Genomic DNA, 18,877 nt, shown 5'->3' with positions numbered 1-18,877 from the left:
TACATATACACCGAGAAGGATAAGGAAAATAGATAATGATCATCGCAGTTACGCATAATATGCGACTTCGATAAGACCCATTTCGATATGTGGAAATTGAATTGGAACAAAATGAAGTCAACATTTTGGAAGCACATTCAAGGATCTGAAAGTGAAAGGATAAGTTGGAAATGTGGAGATAATTTGCAAAACAAATAAATGATGAAGAATTATTAGACACAGAAACAGTGTAGGCTATTGCCTCCATGACTAGGGTCGCCAACTGTTCCATATTAGCTGGGACATTCCGTATATTGGGCTAAATTGGTTTGTCCCACCCTTGTCCCGTATTTGACTGCTACTGCTCGGGTCGAAGGGGCTGTCGGGTCAGAGCGTCGCGTCCGGCCCCGTCTCACCCGTCCCGAAGTACCGCAGTCCATGGAGTGCAGCAGCAGCACCTCGCCTGTGGCCCTGTCGGTCGGCACCCCAGCCAGCTGTCTGACCTTCAGACCTCCACTTACCGCCGACACCATTACCCCTCTTTCTCATGGCCGATCGCCGGTTCATGAGTTGGACAGGGTGCTGGACATTGCGTGCGATGTCACTTGCCCCCGGCGCCCGGGCCAAAACTCCACAGCTGGCCCGCCGGCTGGGCTTTGTGTGCAGTCTAGCACCCGGGCCAACTCATCATTCACCCAGCCACGACCGAGTTGGTCAATGATTTGCCGTCGGGAATTTGTCCCTTATTTTGAGCTTTTATCCCTTATTTGGGAGTGAGAAAGTTGGCAACCCTATCCATGACATAAGTGGCAAATTTACACTGAAGAATGCCTACCTGAATTTTATTCCAATTATTCCAGGCTTATTTAATGTAGTCATGCCAATCAACATGGGTTACAAACAAAAAATGAATTGATTCTAAAAATGATTAAAAAAAAATAATTTAAAGTAAAAATGACTCCCTTCTGATTGCTGGGCCTGGACCTGGATTGCAACCATTACAGGGTGTCCCTTGAACCAAGCATTAACAGACCAAAAGAAAATAGCAGCTACAATCATCAGCAACGGATACCAAAAGTAAGTTTAATATTTATGATTTAAATACAACATAAGGAAGCCACAAATTGAATAACAAGTCACAATAAATGAATGCAACATGCTGCCAGCAAGAATAATGGAATATGATTCAAATAAAAAGTATTGAATACCCTGTGTAGAAAGCCTGGAATCTGGGTCAGAAAGTCCACTGTTTTTGAAGCTACTGCGGTCTGTCAACACTGCAGGCATTTGAATCTTCATTTTCCCATCACCTTGCACTTCCTCCTGCAGCACAATCAAGTTCTATGTGAAATGCAGCTCCAAAGAAAGCATCAGAATCAGCCTTTTAAAAACTTGAATTTTGCACCTTGTTTGATAACATCACAAGTGACAGGTCTTCAGTTTCTATGGTTACAGAAATCATTTATTCTACATTTGGCCAAAACTTATTAACACCCCATGTACACCAAATGATTTTGAAATTTACACCAGAGAAGTGTGTTTTGGATAACACACAATAACGTAAAATTAAAATGACCCAGTAGGGCTTTTAATTTTAATACTATCATCACTTTAATACACTATTATATATTTCCCTATCGAATGCTAATGTTGCCTGAAATAAATTGATTATGTGCAGAAATATTACATGCAACGTTAAGCATGAAGGTTTTAAGCAACATTGCTCAAATACTTGATGAAATAGTCGTCAGTTTCTCCACCAAAGCTCTCACAATTTGCTTGACATCATTCTCTGTAGTTCATGGTAATCATTTCTTATCTGTGAAGATTAGGTTTACACCAAGCTGATCATCTCATTTCTTTAAACCTCTCTTTGCAACATTTTCAATGTAGATCTTGTTATCCTTGCTGAAACAATTCTTACATTCTCAGATCATTGTTTCAATTCATTTATGGTGCAAAATTACCCTGTAACATTTCAGGTTCGTATTACAGTAATTATTTTTTAACCATCACAAACATTCAAAATAATACTCTACTGCTGCTCCTTTTCTACTTAGCATCCTGTACATGCAGGTAATGATGATTTAGAAATCTTGGGTGGTGTGCAAGCTCAGCAGTTCAGCATTTCATCCAGTTACTCCACCTTTGTTGCGATCGCTCATCATTTTGATGCAGCATTTGATATACCAACCAGGATTTTCTTCCTCCCTTCCCCCTATCCTCAGCAAATCCACTGCATCATTGATGCCACCTTTATCAAAAAGCAACGCAATGCAACCCATCTGCAAAGAAGGCTTTGGTGATAGCATGGGCAGGATACAATCTGGAGAACGTTACACAAAAGGTGACTAAATAGTGTATCTGTTCAGTGAGACAGAAAATACTTGTAGTTGTGGAGCCAAGCAAAATAGATCTGAGAAATTCAGCATTCAAAAGAATAGTATTATAAAAATATCTTAAGGCAGGTGAGAGGTAAGAAGTTGGTAAGAAGGGTGATGAGTGAATGTATAGAGGACAGAATAGGCAGGAGAAAGATAGAGAGAGAGAGGAAGACATTTTAGTTTAAATTTCACTTATTTAAATGCAATTGGGCTGACGGGTAAGGCAGATGAGCTTAGGGCATGAATAGATACGTGCAACTGTGACATTGTAGCCATTATGGAAACCTGGTGAAGAGAGGGGTAGGACTGGCAGCCCAATGTTCCAGCGAACAGGTGCTTCAGGAGAGACAGGGGTGAAGGTAGATCAAAAGGTTTAGACGGGGTGGAATTTGTTAAATGTGTTCAGGAGAGTTTCCTCCGGCAATATGTAGAGGGCCCCACACGGGAGAGGGCAAAGCTTGAGCTTATCTTGGGAAATTGGGATGGGCAAGAGGATGAAGTGTTCATGGATGAGCCTTTTGGGATGAGTGACCACTATGCTATTAGTTTTAAGATAGTTATGGATAGGGACAGGACTTAAAGATAGGGACCGAACTTGAGTTAAAAGATTGGTGCAATGCCAACTTTGAGGGTATGTGACATGAACTCACTCCAGTTGATTGAAGTAGGTTGTTTGAACAAAAAGGAACATCAGAAAAGTGTGCAGACAAGAGTTAAAGACATGCCCGAAACGTCGCCTATTTCCTTCGCTCCATAGATGCTGCTGCACCCGCTGAGTTTCTCCAGCAATTTTGTGTACCTTAAAGATATGCACGTTCCCTGTCAGAGTGAAGGGAAAGGCGGGCAAACATAAGGATGCATGGATTGCGAGAGAAATTGAGGTTTTGGTCAAGAGTAAGAAGGAGGTATGAGACAGTCGAGGCAACTGCAATCAAGTATATCCCTGGAGAGGTTTTTGGAACTAAGCAGCAAGCTAAACATTAAATCAGAAGGGCCAAAAGGGGGCAGGAGATAGCTCTGGCAGATAGCACCAATGATAAACCCAAGTGATTTTAAAAATACCTGAAGGGGAAAAGGGTAACCAGAGAGTGAGTGGGACCCCTCAGGAATCAAAGTGGTCAACTGCTTGGAGCCAGAGGAGATGAGCAAGGTCCTCGATTAGTATTTCTCCTCTATTTTCACCTTGGACGAAGACACGAGGACTGAGGAAATTGGAGCAGTCACTGGAGTGTCTTGAGAGCAGTCGGTGTTACGGTCGAGGAGATGCTGAAGGTCGTGACATGTATGAAGGGAGACAAATCTCCTGGGCCAGATCAGATATCTGGTGGCTGATCTGGAGGTCCGGGCCGCTGAGGATGTTCTCCGTCGGGGTTCGGCGTCGGTGTTCCATCATCCTGGCGTGAGGGCCTGAGCATCGGGCCGCCCGTGGCGGCGACTGCGGGTGCTCGGGAGGCCCCGACCACTGGTGAACATCTGGGAAGATCAGCGGGGAGGCTGGCTGGACTGTGGTACCTTCCTCAACTTTGGTGCCATTGTGGGGTTATGTTGTGTCGTGGACCTCTGTGGTTGTGCTTTTTGAAAAATATATTTTATTTATTTATTATTTATTTCTATGTTACTTGACTGTAAGGAAAATCCATTTCGTTGTCTCTTATGAGATAATGACAATAAATTGAATACAATACAATACAATACAATATATACAAAGACACTGCAGGAAGCTAGAGAGCAAATTGCAGAAGCCCTGGCTGAGATTTACAAGTGCTCATTAAATACAGGCGATGTATGGCAGATTGGAGGGTGGGAAATGTTATGCCTCTATTTCAAGAAGGACTGCAGGGAAAAGGTTGGGAACAACAGGCCACTGAGCCTAACATCTGTGGGCGGAGTTACTAGAGAATATTTTGAGGGATAGGATATACATGTTTTTAGAGGGACATGGGCTGAGTAGGAATAGTCAGCATGGTTTTGTACACGGGAGGTCATGTCTCACGAATCTGATAGAGTTTTTTGATGATGTGACCAAAAAGATTGATAAAGGCAGGGCTGTGGATGTTGTATATATGGATTTCAGCAAGGCATTTGACAAGGATCCGCATGGTAGACAGCTTTAGAAGGTTAGATCCCAATGTGATCCAAGGAGAGATAGCTAAATTGAAGGAAAATTGGCTTCATGGAAAGAAGCATAGGGTGATGGTGCAAGGCTGCTTTTCGGACTGGGGGGTATATAACTAGTTGTGTGCTCAGGGTTCAGTGCTGGGCCCATTGCTGTTTGTCATCTGTATCAATGATTTGGATGAAAACGTACATGGCATGATTAGCAAGTTTGCATCTGAAACAAAAGTGGGTGGTATTGTAGATGGTGAAGACAGCTGTCATAAATTGCAGCAGGATCTCGATTGGTTGGGAAGGTGGGCTGAGGAGTGATTGATGGAATTTAATACAGAGAAATGTGAGGTGTTGCACCTTGGGAAGTCTAACATGGGCAGGATCAGCACAGTGAATGGTTGGGCTCTGGGGAGTTTTGTAGAGCAGAGGGATCTAGGAGTGCAGGCACAAGTTATTTGAAAGTGACATCACCAGTAGATGATAACATCATAAGTGATAGGATCATTCTGAGCACCATGTTATAGGAAAGATGTTGTCAAGCTGGAAAGGATGCAGAAAACATTTACGAGGATGTTACCAGAACTCGAGAACCTGAGCTATAGGGAGAGGTTGAGCAGGCTACGACTCTATTCCTCAGAGCGCAGTAGGAGGAGGTGTACAAAATTATGAGAGGAATAGATCAGGTAGACGTACAGAGTCTCTTGCCCGGAGGAGGGGAATTGAGAAACAGAGGGCATAGGTTTAAGGTGAGGGGAAAATATTTAATAGGAACTAGAGGAGTAACGTTTTCACGCAAGAGGTGATAGGTATATGGAACGAGCTGCCATATGAGGTAGTTGAGATAGGTACCATCGCAACGTTTAAGAACCATTTGAACAGGTACATGGATAGGACAGGTTTAGAGAGATATGGGTCATACGCAGGTGGATGGGACTAATGTAGATGGGACGTGTTGGTCAAGTGTGGGCAAGTTAGGCCGAAGGGTATGTTTCTACACCATATGATTCTATGAAATGACATACGCAGAGTGACGAATCCATGTATACATAGCTAATGGTGTCCATTAACTGCATTTCTAGCACTGGCACGTATTGGCAGAGGCCTACAGTCCAACATGGTGCACGTGGCAGTTTCAGTGTCAACTGCACCAATGACCATACCACCTGGAAATCTCATGCGGCTAAGCCCATTGAATTTGATCACCCTACATCTCTACACGAGAATCTGTTTAATGTCACAGATGCAAATGCAATACAAATTATAGTGAGTTGGAAATTTCTTGTAAGGATGTAGCAGACCGGAATGAAAAAGTCTAACAATACCCGTTACTTAGCAGAGAGAACAAAACCCGAGTTCACAGCCCACCCATGATATTTGGAAATGCTTTCTTCACAGGAAAGTCTTTTCAAGTGAAAAGTACCTTTCAACACATTGTTCAGATTATTGTATCGTTCAGTGCATTGCTGCTTTTGAAAGAAGAAAATGCAATTACAGGACTGCTGTTGGAATCAAAGCAATCATGATGAGTAAACACTGGGTCTCAGCAGTAAATACATTTGTATTATTCTCAAGTTGCATTATCAGTGAAATCTTTGCTTCTCATTTGATTCGTTTTTTGAACATGTTCAACAATCGGTTAATATTGAGTTTGTGCACTTGGTCTGCAAATAAATATTGATATTCTGGTTACCAACCAGATAGGGAAATTATCTATCAGATCCAGTCAAGCATTGCAATGTTCATATGACCTGGGAAAAAACTGTAGATTTTCTGCATCTTCTTATCACATTTCTATATTTACATCTGTTTTGAATTTTTTTTTGAAAAATAAGATTAGTGCAAGATACCTACTTTATTAGGCCACTTTCCTGACTTTGCTGGGCTGGAATAATTTGGCCTCAAATTTTGTGGATTCAGATCACATCTGTGTTCGGATGAGGACGTGAATGATGATGTACGTGACACGTTAGAGGGCGTTTCTAACTCTTCCACCTTACTTCTGTACCCATGGGACTCCAAAAGGTTTTGAGTCTACCTAGATGTTTTGCATTGGGGACTTAAAATATAGGTCTAATGTTGGTGGAAGGTATCTTCCATCTTTGTAAAAAAAAAAATCACAGAAAAACTGGAAATCTGAAATAAAAGCAGAAAAAGATGGAAACACTCGGTAGGTCAGGCAGCTTCTGTGGATACAGGACAGCCAACATTTCATACTGATGACCTTTCATCATAAAATTAAACACATTGTGACATTTACTCTATCTCTCCTCACAGATGCTGCCTGATGTGCTGAATTATTCCAGCATTTCTGTTTTCAAAGCAGTTTCCATCCTGCTAATATAAAAATTGTTAAACAAGCAAAATATGGAAAGCAGACCACTGCAAAGCAGAAAACTTCAGAAGTGTCACTGCATAGTAATATACCACTGTCTAAGGAGGTAAATGTTCATAAAATATAACACACCATGTAGTCATCTTCAAAATCCTCTTCAGATTCTTCTTTTGGGTTCACGTTCACTTTTTTCTTCCTTTTTTTCGTTCGTTTCAATATTACACTGGTGTTTTGTTTCACCGGAACATGGTCCATAATGGATAGTCTGTCAAAGAATCTTGAGTTAAATACAGTTTATTTCGCCAAGCTTCAGAAGTGCCATACACAACTTTGTTTCAATATTAAACTTTCGAATGCATTAAATGATACTCAAGTATACAGTGGCTTGCAGAAGTTTTCATACCCCTTAAACTTTTCCACATTTTGTCACATTACAACCACAAACGTAAATATATTTTATTGGGATTTTATGTGATAGACCAACACAAAGTGGTGCATAATTGTGAAGTGGAAGGAAAATGATACATGGTTTTCAAATTTTTTTACAAATAAAAAACTGAAAAGTGTGGAGTGCAAAAGTATTCAGCCCCCTTTACCCCTAATAAAATCCAGTGCAACCAATTGCCTTCAGAAGTCACCTAATTAGTAAATAGAGTCCACTTGTGTGTAATCTAATCTCAGTATAAATACAGCTGTTCTGTGAAGGCCTCAGAGGTTTGTTAGAGCACATTAGTGAACAAACAGCATCATGAAGCCCAAGGAACACACCAGACAGGTCAGGGATAAAGTTGTGGAGAAGTTTAAAGCAGGGTTAGGTTATAAAAAAATATCCCAAGCTTTGAACATCTCACGGAGCACTGTTCAATCCATCATCCGAAAATGGAAAGAGTATGGCACAACTGCAAACCTACCGTCCACCTAAACTGACAGGCCGGGCAAGGAGAGCATTGATCAGAGAAGCAGCCAAGAGGCCCATGGTAACTCTGGAGGAGCTGCAGAGATCCACAGCTCAGGTGGGAGAATCTGTCCACAGGACAGCTATTAGTCGTGCACTCCACAAATCGGGCCTTTATGGAAGAGTGGCAAGAAGAAAGCCATTGTTGAAAAAAAGCCATAAGAAGTTCCGTTTGCAGTTTGCCACAAGCCATGTGGGGGACACAGCAAACATGTGGAGGAAGGTGCTCTGGTCAGATGAGACCAAAATTGAAGTTTTTGGCCTAAATGCAAAACGCTATGTGTGGCGGAAAACTAACACTGCACATCACCCTGAACACACCATCCCCACTGTGAAACATGGTGGTGGCAGCATCATGCTGTGGGGATGCTTTTCTTCAGCAGGGACAGGGAAGCTGGTCAGAGTTGATGGGAAGATGGATGGAGCCAAATACAGGGCAATCTTGGAAGAAAACCTGTTAGAGTCTGCAAAAGACTTGAGACTGGGGCGGAGGTTCACCTTCCAGCAGGACAACGACCCTAAACATACAGCCAGAGCTACAATGTAATGGTTTAGATCAAAGCATATTTATGTGTTAGAATGGCCCAGTCAAAGTCCAGACCTAAATCCAATTGAGAATCTCTGGCAAGACTTGAAAATTGCTGTTCACAGACGCTTTCCATCCAATCTGACTGAGCTTGAGCTATTTTGCAAAGAAGAATGGGCAAAAATTTCAGTCTCTAGATGTGCAAAGCTGGTAGAGACATACCCCCAAAAGACTTGCAGCTGTAATTGCAGCGAAATGTGGTTCTACAAAGTATTGACTCAGGGGGGCTGAATACTTTTGCATGCCACACTTTTCAGTTTTTTATTTGTAAAAGAATTTGAAAACCATGTATCATTTTCCTTCCACTTCACAATTATGCACCACTTTGTGTTGGTCTATCACGTAAAATCCCAATAAAATACATTTACGTTTGTGGTTGTAACATGAAAAAATGTGGAAAAGATCAAGGGGTATGAAAACTTTTGCAAGCCACTGTTTACAGTTTGAACATTGAATTCTCCAATTTTAGGTAACCTTTAACAAAACCCCCTCCTCTTTTTCTCCCCCATACACCTTTCTTCTCCCTTCTCTTCTTCCCTCAACCCCTCTCTGTGCCTCACCTGGATTCAGACCTATTTCTTCCCTCCCCTCATATTTCTTCTTTTGGCTTCACAATTTGCAAATCTTCAATCATTCCATCTCACACAGTTTGCTTCCATCTCTGGACTTTACTCCAACAATCTGCCTATCAAAAAAATCCTCTTACCTATGTGCACCTTTTAACTGCCATGCTTTGTCCTGCCCCTCCTCTCTCCCAGCTTCCCCCCCCACCCCCGCCTACATTCAGTCAGAAGAAAGAACCCCACCAGAAACATCACCGATCCATGTTCTCCAGAGATGCTGCCTGGCACAGATTGAGTTACTCCAGCACTTTGTGCCCTTTTGTGTAAACCAGCATCTGTAGTTCCTCGTTTCTATTAACTGACTTAATTTATGAAATACATCCAAAGGTTTAAACTAATGATCGTTGGCATGTGTTGAAATCACAATTATAGCAGCAGGAAGATTTAAATATTGTTAATGAAATTAATCTGGAATGAAACATAAGAATTAATAACCTGATTATGAAAATACCAGATTGCCATAAAACCCATTTGGTTCCTAACTTTTACAGGGAATTAAATTAGTCATCCTTATGCTATCTCTGATACGATATTCTGGAAACTTAACAATGTTATTGGTACCTTACTTCTCCCAGAGAGAACCCACATAGTCCTTTCATATTGCTAAGAATGATAATGGCAAGAATAAAACCATATGGATTGCCCAACAACAACTTTGGAACTGAGCATGAGAAGGTACATCCATCCCAGTCAACCGTGCAAGGTCCTCTGCACTAAGAAATGGAGTGTTGCGTTGAACTAGAAATGCTGTTCCACTGACTAACAACAGTCTCACAAATGCTTACACAACCATTTGATGCCATTAAGCCAGCACACCAGTCTTCGACATCGTCATGGTAATAATAAGAAATAACAGAAGTTAGACAATTGGTCCATTGCAATTGAACAATCATTCAATTTGATTTGTGATTTACTGCAGCATTACTTTGCACGTAGTTTAATTCCTTTAACATTTCAAAATCTACTGTCTATCTGAGTATACTCAGTGCCAAAGTCACCATTGCCTTCAAGTACTGAATTCTAAAGATTCACAACTGTCTGTGTGAATAGGTTTCCTCTCATGAATGTCCTGAATGGTCAATTCTTTATTTTGATACCGTGACCCCTGCTGCGAAACATCCCAACTAGGAGAGATATGAGCCTCTGTTGGAATTTTTAATAATTCAATGAGATCACCATGAAGAATGTGTTGTGACAGCACTGGGTGATGGGCCACGTACTGTACATAACCTTCAGCTGTTGGGGGGGGGGGGGGGTCAAGTGTCCCGGTGACGAGAGATAGGGGTCACGGTTTGGTCATGGGTGCCCCTGGAGAGTATTTAAGGATTAATCACGCGCACACAGTGTTGGTGAGTGAGGAGAGTTAGTGTAGAATAAAGAACCAGTATTTCGGACAAACTTTGTGTCTGCCTCGTTGTTTAACGGACAACTCAGCGTCCGCTACATTTGGTGACCCCGACGTCCAGAATAGATATTCTGGAAGAAAAATGCGCCGTGCCAAAATCCAACCCTTCGCCGCCGAAGACGATCAGGCCCAACTCAGCGCCGTGGCCCTGAAGCTGCCGACCTTCTGGACCACCCAGCCGCAGGTATGGTTCCAGCAGGCCAAATCCCAATTCTTCTACCGCAGGATAACAAACGATGAGAACAGCTACCATAATGTGGTCGGCGCACTCGACCAAGAAACTGCCGGGCGAATCATCCCCTTCCTGCAGGATCCACCAGCGGACGATAAATATGGCGGCCTGAAGGCGCTGCTGCTCCATACCTTCTGCCTCAATCGGATGGAGCGAGCGGCCCGCATTTACAACATGGGCGGGCTCGGCGACCGTAAACCATCAACCCTAATGAGCGAGATGCTCTTGCTCATGGACGGCCACCACCACTGCATGCTTTTTGAATATGCCTACCTGCAACAGCTTCCAGACGACATCCGCCCATTCCTCGCAGGGGTAAGTTTTGAAAATCCCCGGGCTCAAACGGAGCGTGCCGACCAGCTGTGGCTGCGCAGACGGCAGGATGTGGGCCAGCTGGATCGGGGGTCCACAGTGCCCTGGAAGGCGCAGAGGCCTAGAGCCACACCCACCAGGGGTTCCACGGAGCATCTGGAGCCTGCCCTTAAAGGGGAAGTTGTTAAAGGGGAAGTCGTTAAAGGGGAGTGGTGCTTTTACCACCAGCGTTGGGGCTCGGCAGCCCACTAATGCCACCCACCCTGTGCGTTTCCGGGAAACTCTGGGGCTGGCCGCCGGTAATCACCGAAGCAGTCAGCAAAGTTCATCGCCTTTACGCCTGGGAATGGCGTTCGAACCAAACATTTTTGGTTGATACGGGGGCTGAGGTCAGCGTGGTGCCCCCGTCCGGGATGGATACGCGTGCCGGTAATCGGGGGACCTTATTGACTGCTGCATATGGGGTCCACACCATACCTGTGGTATTTGGCGCCTGCCATTTTTCTTGGACATTTACAGTGGCAGACGTGACCCAGCCATTGTTGGGTGCACATTTTCTCCGGGCGCAATCTCTGCTTGTGGACGTGAGGGGACAGCTCCTTGTCCATGCTTCTACACTCGAGGCAATCTCCTTGCGCCCTGCTGCATCTGCCAGTTCGCAACCCGGTGGCGGCGGTGGGCAATATCTATGCACAAATTTTAGCTGAGTACCCGGCTATCCTGACCCCTCAGTTCGACTTGATCAACCCGATGCATGGGGTCCAACATCACATTCTGACTTCGGGACCACCGCTTCACGCCCGCGCCCGCAGACTGGCCCCCCGACAAATTCCGGTTTGCGAAGGCGGAGTTCCAAAAGATGGAGGCAATGGGACTTGTCCGGCGATCAAACAGCCCATGGGCCTCCCCTTTGCACATAGTGCCCAAGGTCTCCGGCGGCTGGAGGCCTTGTGGCGATTACCGCCACCTGAATGACGCTACGATTGCAGACCGGTACCCCATCCCACACATTCAGTACTTCTCGGCCCATCTAGCCAGAGCTAAATTCTTCTCCAAAATCGACCTGGTCAGGGGGTACAATCAGATCCCCGTGCGACCGGAGGATGTGCCCAAAACGGCTATCATCACCCCTTCGAGCGTTTTGAATTTGTGCGTATGCCCTTCGGCCTTAAGAACGATGCATAGGCATTCCAACGCCTGATGGACACTGTGGGACGGGGGATGGATTTTGTCTTCATTTATCTGGACGACATCCAGGTGGCGAGTCATTCGCGGCAGGAACATTGCACCCACCTCCGGTTGTTGTGCCAGCGCCTGAGTGAGTTTGGGTTGGTATTAACCCAGGATAAGTGCCAGTTCGGCCTTCGGGCCATCGACTTCTTGGGCCATCGTGTGACGCAGCACGGTGCGGTACCTCTACCGACAGGGTGGAGGCCATTCGCCGGCTTCCACAGCCTTCCACAGTGCGGGGCTTGCAGGAATTCGTCGGAATGATACAGTTCCAACACCGATTTGTGCCGGCGGTGGCGAGAATACTGCGGCCGCTATTTCAACTGTTGTCGGGCAAGCAGCGGGACGTGCAGTGGACCGACATTGCCGTGTCGGCGTTCGAGGGGGTGAAAGAGGCATTGGCTCGGGTGACGATGCTGGTACATCCGTGGGTCGACGCCCCTACAGCACTAACTGTGGATGCCTCGGACTCTGCGGTTCGTGGTGTATTGGAACAATTTGTAGACGGTCACAGGCGGCCTCCCACTTTTTTCAGCCGCCAACTCAACCCGGCGGAGCATAAATACAGCACGTTCAACCGGGAACTGCTCGCTTTATACCTTGCGGTGAGGCATTTCCGTTACTTCGTTGCGTTTACTGACCATAAGCCCCTCACTTTCGCCTTTGCCAAGGTGGCTGACCCTTGGTCCGCTCGGCAGCTGCGCCACCTCACAGCTACTTCATGACGGACATCTGCCACATCGCCGGGAAAAAAAACCTGGTCATGGACGCCTTGTCCCACCCGGCTGTTATGGCTGTTCTCGACGCGTCCCCAGGAATCGATTACTCCGCTTTGGCAGCGGCACAGCTAGCGGACGAGGAGATGAGGGCGTACCGAACTGCCATCACAGGGCTGGTGCTCGAAGATGTGCCTTTGGTTCAAGATGTTTTTTCTCACCTCAGTCTTAAATGACCTCCCCTTTTTTTCCTAAGACTGTGGTCCCTGGTTCTGGACTCGCCCAACATTGGGAAAATTTTTCCTGCATCTAGCTTGTCCAGTCCTTTTATAAGTTTCTATAAGATTCCCTCTCATCCTTCTAAACTCCAGTGAATACAAGCTTTGTCTTTTCAATCTTTCCTCATATGAGGAATGCACAAGTATGTGAATTCAAAAGATGAGGCAGAAACACTTCCAACTATCTACAACCAGATGTGACATCTGGATGATCCATTTCCATCCCCTCGTGAGGATCCCCCCCTCCATCACCAAAACCACTCTTCAACCAATTCAATTCACTTTACTTTGTACTAGGACACTGTTGAATGCACTTGTTAAGTCAAAAACATCCTCCATCAATATCCCAACTCAAATACTGATGGTGTGTATTCCAATACTAAATGCACCTCCAGCCAAGATGTTCCAGTCCAGTTACAGCACTGGGATCTATCAAAAAAAGTGGATACCTAGCTGGAATAATTTGTTTTATTCATTCGTCAACAAGATGAACTGTGAATCACGCCTAATTCCAGGTCTAAAGATGCTTACATTTAAACATTCTCTTCCTTGTATTGCCTGTGCCTTTGCCCCTCATCATAATTTAAGCTTCAAGTTCAAGTTCACGTTTATTGTCACTTAACCAATTAAGACCCAGTGAAATATGAGTTACCGCACAGCCATACTGTGAAAAGCATTATCGCTCACCCAATCCCAGTTACTTGAATCATTCTACAACCAAAAGCAATACATTTAACCACATTTGCCAAAGATCAGGAATTCACTCTGGTAACCTTTCCTCCTCTAAGATGCTCCTTAAAAGTGGCCTCCCCAGTCAACTGTCCTGTTATAATTGTGATTCAATATCATAAAATACTTTTATTGGCAAACACCATGGAATATCCTGCTATATTAAACATCTCTGAAACAAATATGAATAGTTTTTGTTATCTAATGACTAAGTTTATTACCTTTTCCATTTGGAAATTAATACAAAATATATTTCCAAGTGCACAAAGGCTCTCCACCGGATGCAATAATTCACAGTATTTGTTTTAGTATTCAAAATATGGTTCCACCAATTCTTCAGAATCTCCCTATTTCTTAGAGAACTGTGGTTTGTGGATCTTATTACATAGTTTTAAATTTTATTTGGCCTAATATTCTCATTATAATGTGTGGTGACAGTAATGTTAAAGACAATTCTGCTTCAATTAACTGGTCCAGCGGTATCTAATAAAAGGTCCTAATTTTAGAATTAAATTTTCTGAAACTTCTCAAAGCAGCTTTTCAATATACCTACTCGTTTTCATATAACTGTTGATAATGTGTGCCGCAGAAATGGTCACTCTTATTGAACTTGTTCACTGTCCCATATCCTCCACAGTTTTCACAGCAGCAGATGCCTTGTGTGTTCGGCAAATCATTTGTGCAACCATCTTCAGTAATGACGTCTGCTGTGACACAAAATAAGAAAACAATAAGTAAAGCAATACGATAATAAATGTGGAATAATTCGTTTTGTACCTGCACTGTTAGCTTTATGCCAGTCCCAAGTTTGAGAGGTTTCAGTGATTAACAAAGATTTGAGCATGTATGGCATCATCCCAATTTGCTTCGATTAACATTGCACCTATTTAATTTGGCATCAATCCAAGCATTATTTTTCACTCTCTTGGCCATGAATGGGGTTACCTTCATTTGGTGGAATGCATCCATAGAATTATTTCCCTGGACGTCCTCCTTGTACTTATGTCCTAAATATTCAAAGTACCTTGAAACTTACTTTCAATTTTTCAGCCGAGCTAATACTGATCCTTTTTTCCTTCTGCTTTGTGACAATAGTTTACTAGTTTAACACATTCTGTACACCAGACGTGCAACAGAAACACACAATTTGATTTAAAGATGCAAAAGTGTCCTTAAAGACATCTAACCCTCATGCGGTATTCTAGAATTGTGACACAAGCGACTGCAGATGCTGGATTCTGGAGCACAAATAAGTACATTGCTGACAAAGCGGGCCAGCAGTATCAGTGGAGGCAAAGGGATGGTCGATGTTTCAACCTGAGACCTTGTATCAAAACGAAGAATGAAGAAGTACCTTGTTTTTCGAAGTGAGGGGAAGAGGTGAGACAGAGGCTCTAGGTGCCAGTTTGAAGGTCTGGCTGGAGGTCTGTAAACAGTGATCTATGTTGATACCGCGTTTAAGAAGGAACTGCAGATGCTGGAAAAATCAAAGGTAGATCAATATGCTGAAGAAACTCAGCGGGTGAGGCGGCATCTATGGAGCGAAAGAATAGGTGGAAGGGTCTCGACCCGAAACGTCACCTATTCCTTCGTTCCATAGACGCTGCGTCACCCGCTGAGTTTCTCCAGCATTTTTATCAACCTTTTATGTTGATACCACTGTTGTTTGTGATATATATAAATAACATGGACAAAACATAGATGGTTTAAGTTTGAAGATGATACAAAAATCAGAAATGTGGACAGTGGGTAAGACTGTTAAAGGATACAGTGGAATATAAATCAGTTAAAGATAGGGGTTGAGAAGTGGCAGATGGAGTTTATTCTGACTTCGTGTGAGGGATTCCACTTTTGGAGGTCAAATATAAGGAGAAAATACACAATGGCAAGACCCTTGACGGAATTGATGTACAGAAGGATCTTGAGGTCCAAGTCAATAGCTCTCTGGAAGTGGTAAAACAAGGTGACGGGTAAAGAAAGTATATGGAATTCTTGCCTTCAGCAGCTGGTACATTGAGTATAAGAGTCAGGATGTCATACTGCAGCTTTATAAAACTTTGATTTGGCAGCATTTAGAGTATTATATGCAGTCCTGGTCATCCCATTACATGACTATGTGGAGGCTGTGCAGAAAAGGTTTACCAGAATGCTGCCTGGATTAGAAGGTATTAACTATAAGGTGAGGTTGTATTAACTATAAGGTGAGATTATTTTCTCCGGAGCTTCAGCGGCTGATAGAGTCATAGAGTGATACAGTGTGGAAACAGGCTCTTCGGCCCAACTTGCCCACGCCGACCAATATGCCCCATTTACACTATTCCTACTCGCCCATGCTGGGCCCATAACCCTGTAAACCAAACCTATCCAGGTGCCTGTCCAACTGTCTCTTAAATGTTGTGATAGCAGTTCAAACTGACAGTGTGGAATCCACAAAAATAAACCCTCTTCAGGAGCAGCACGTACAATTGGTAATATACAGGTGCACAACCTTTTATCCGAAGATCCAAATAACGAAAACCTCCGAATAGCGGACATTTTTTCGGTCCTTGAAGAAAGGTCCTTGAAAACGTTCACCGAGGGCGGCCCGCAGAGGTGACAGCGGAACCTCCGGTCGGTCCTCGAAGAAAGGGGAACTAAATCCCCATTCATAAAAGAGAAGGTGAGGGTATATTGCGCGGGAGGGTTAATAATTGACAATATGCTGCTGCCTGCCCGCTGAGTTAAAACGTTCCCACGGTAGACTCACGATACACAGTGTTTCGTGAGTCTTGCGTGGGAACTTTTTAACTCAGCGGGGCAGGCAGCAGCAGATTGTCGCTCGCTTCAGTTTCACCCCACCTACACCCACCCCTCTGCTTCCCGGCCATGTGTGTGACCCCTTCCCTCCCCTCTCCAGCTCCCCGCCCATTGCACCGGCGCGGGGGCTTTGCACTGTCTTCAAGTCGGCGATTGCAGCAGGACCGTGCCAGTCACCGGAGACATCAGGACCAACGGTACACCGACCCCCAGGCCCACTGCAAGCACAGAGATCCCAGAGACCCACAGCCAGCAGCAGCCCAGCCCCGTTCCAACTCCAGAGGAAAACTGCAAACTGGCCGGAGACGTCAGGACCACCAGAAGCCGTTCCCCGAGCTGCGCCCCCTCATCGGGACACCGACCCCCAGGCCCACTGCAAGCACGGAGATCCCAGAGACCCACAGCCAACAGCAGCCCAGCCCAGCCCCGCTCCAACTACAGAGGAACCTGGGTTGCGGATGACGGGGCGCAGCTCGGGGCGTCATAGGGGCCCATCGGGGAGCGGGTTCCTGTTGGTCCTGACGTCTCCGGCCACCTGCCATCCTCCGGGAACTGTACCGCCCTTGCAGGAGAGTGTGGTTGTTTGCGGTTGCAGAGGGAGGGGGCAAGGGTGGTACAGTTTCCAGTCTCAGCTCCAGTCCAGGGGGGTGGCCGGAGACGTCAGGACCAATGGGACACCGACCCCCAGGCCCACTGCAAGCACGGAGATCCCAGAGACCCACGGCCAGCAGCAACTCCAGCCCAGCCCCGCTCCAACTCCAGAGGAACACGTAGGGGCAGAAGCTGATGGTGTGCTAGGTACGTCTTGTTCTTGGGGTGGCGGATGAGGGGGCGCAGCTCGGGCTGTGGGCAAACTGCCACTTGTCGCCGTAGCGGCCCATCGGGGAGCGGATTCCTCTGGAGTTGGAGGGGGAGGGGGGTATTGTGCTGTTTGATCGCCCCCTGCTATCCCAGGGACAGGGAGACACAGCGGCTTTTTAGACTGGTGGGCAATCACTTCCAAAGTTCTGCCCACACAGTCAGTACACCTCTCCTACACTGCATTTCATACAAACATTTATTCTGCAAGAAAAAACTACATTGAAGTCTCAAACTCGCGACCGAGTTTACTGCCGGGATCAAGGCGCAAACTCGCGACCTTGCGGATATGAGCCGAGCACTCTACCACTGAGCCAGCCATTAAAATCTACGCTAAAAAAAATCCATTCCGAAGACCGACAAATTCTGAATTACGAAAAGTGTCTGGTCCCAAGGCTTTCGGATAAAAGGTTGTGCACCTGTAATTTATTTCGGAATTTATTGTGGTGACTCATTTTTTTGCAATGTGTTAAAAGTTGTGCTTTTCAAATGTTATATATTTTGAAAATATGAACAGCTCAGTTGGGCAAAACTCACTAACTGCATTGTGGATGTTAACTTCCTTGCTTAACTTTACTTCACTGTACAAAAATGCCAGGTGTTAAAGGTAAAAGGAATAGACAATTTACAGCCCATTACCAAACCTTTGAGTTGAGAGCCATGCAATGTGTCAAAGGCATTTTGATTGATTGATTGATTGATTATTGATTGATTGATTGATTGATTGATTATACCTTTAATAATCCTTTACAGGAAATTACAGTGCCATTTTGGACAAACCAGTGTAAATATTAGTTGAAGCTAGTGTATCTGAGCAGACAGAACAAGGGCTATCCTGAAATTACACAAAGGACAACAAGTAATCCATTTTCCAGAATTGAATTTCAGACTGATAGCATTCCTCAGTAAAGTTCCAGAAGATGGGGTTGGAGCAACAGTAGGGAGTGCCAATCCCTATAAATCTGTGGCTTTAGACACAAAATGCTGGAGTAACTTTGCAGAACAAGCAACATCTCTGGCCAGAAGGAATGGGTGACGTTTTGGGTCAAAAAGAGGCCGGTTCTCTGGATACTTTCAAGAGAGAACTAGATATGGCTCTTAAATATAGCTGTCAGGGGATATGGGGAGAAGGCAGAAACGGGGTACTGATTGGGGATGATCAGACATGATCACATTAAATGGTAGTGCTGGCTTAAAGGGCCGAATGGCCTATTCCTGCACCTATTATCTATTGTCTATTAACCAAACTGGAGGTAAGACACTGAAGGCGCTCAGAATATAGGTCGGTGGGGGCGCTGCAAGCCGGCAGCCCTGCCAGCAGAGTGTTAGTTTTTTCAACTTTTTTTGTTTTTT

At 44.8% G+C, this 18,877-nt stretch overlaps 1 protein-coding gene across 1 annotated transcript in view; it reads right to left on the bottom strand.

The window, feature by feature from the left end:
• LOC116972405 (lethal(3)malignant brain tumor-like protein 4) overlaps positions 1–18,877 on the bottom strand; it is a 348,065-nt gene that overhangs the window by 247,564 nt on the left and 81,624 nt on the right. The window contains exons 6-8 of the mRNA XM_033020053.1: positions 14,424–14,574; positions 6,937–7,069; positions 1,188–1,302 (exon numbers count right to left, since the gene is read on the bottom strand). Of these exons, the coding sequence (XP_032875944.1) occupies positions 1,188–1,302; positions 6,937–7,069; positions 14,424–14,574 (399 nt within the window). The remainder of the gene's footprint in view (positions 1–1,187; positions 1,303–6,936; positions 7,070–14,423; positions 14,575–18,877) is intronic.

This window comes from Amblyraja radiata, chromosome 4 (assembly GCF_010909765.2).
Source record: "Amblyraja radiata isolate CabotCenter1 chromosome 4, sAmbRad1.1.pri, whole genome shotgun sequence".
NCBI classification, from domain to species: Eukaryota; Metazoa; Chordata; class Chondrichthyes; order Rajiformes; family Rajidae; genus Amblyraja; species Amblyraja radiata.
The sequence above is the reverse complement of the archived record's forward strand: the minus strand, read 5'-3'. Positions and strand labels throughout refer to the sequence as shown.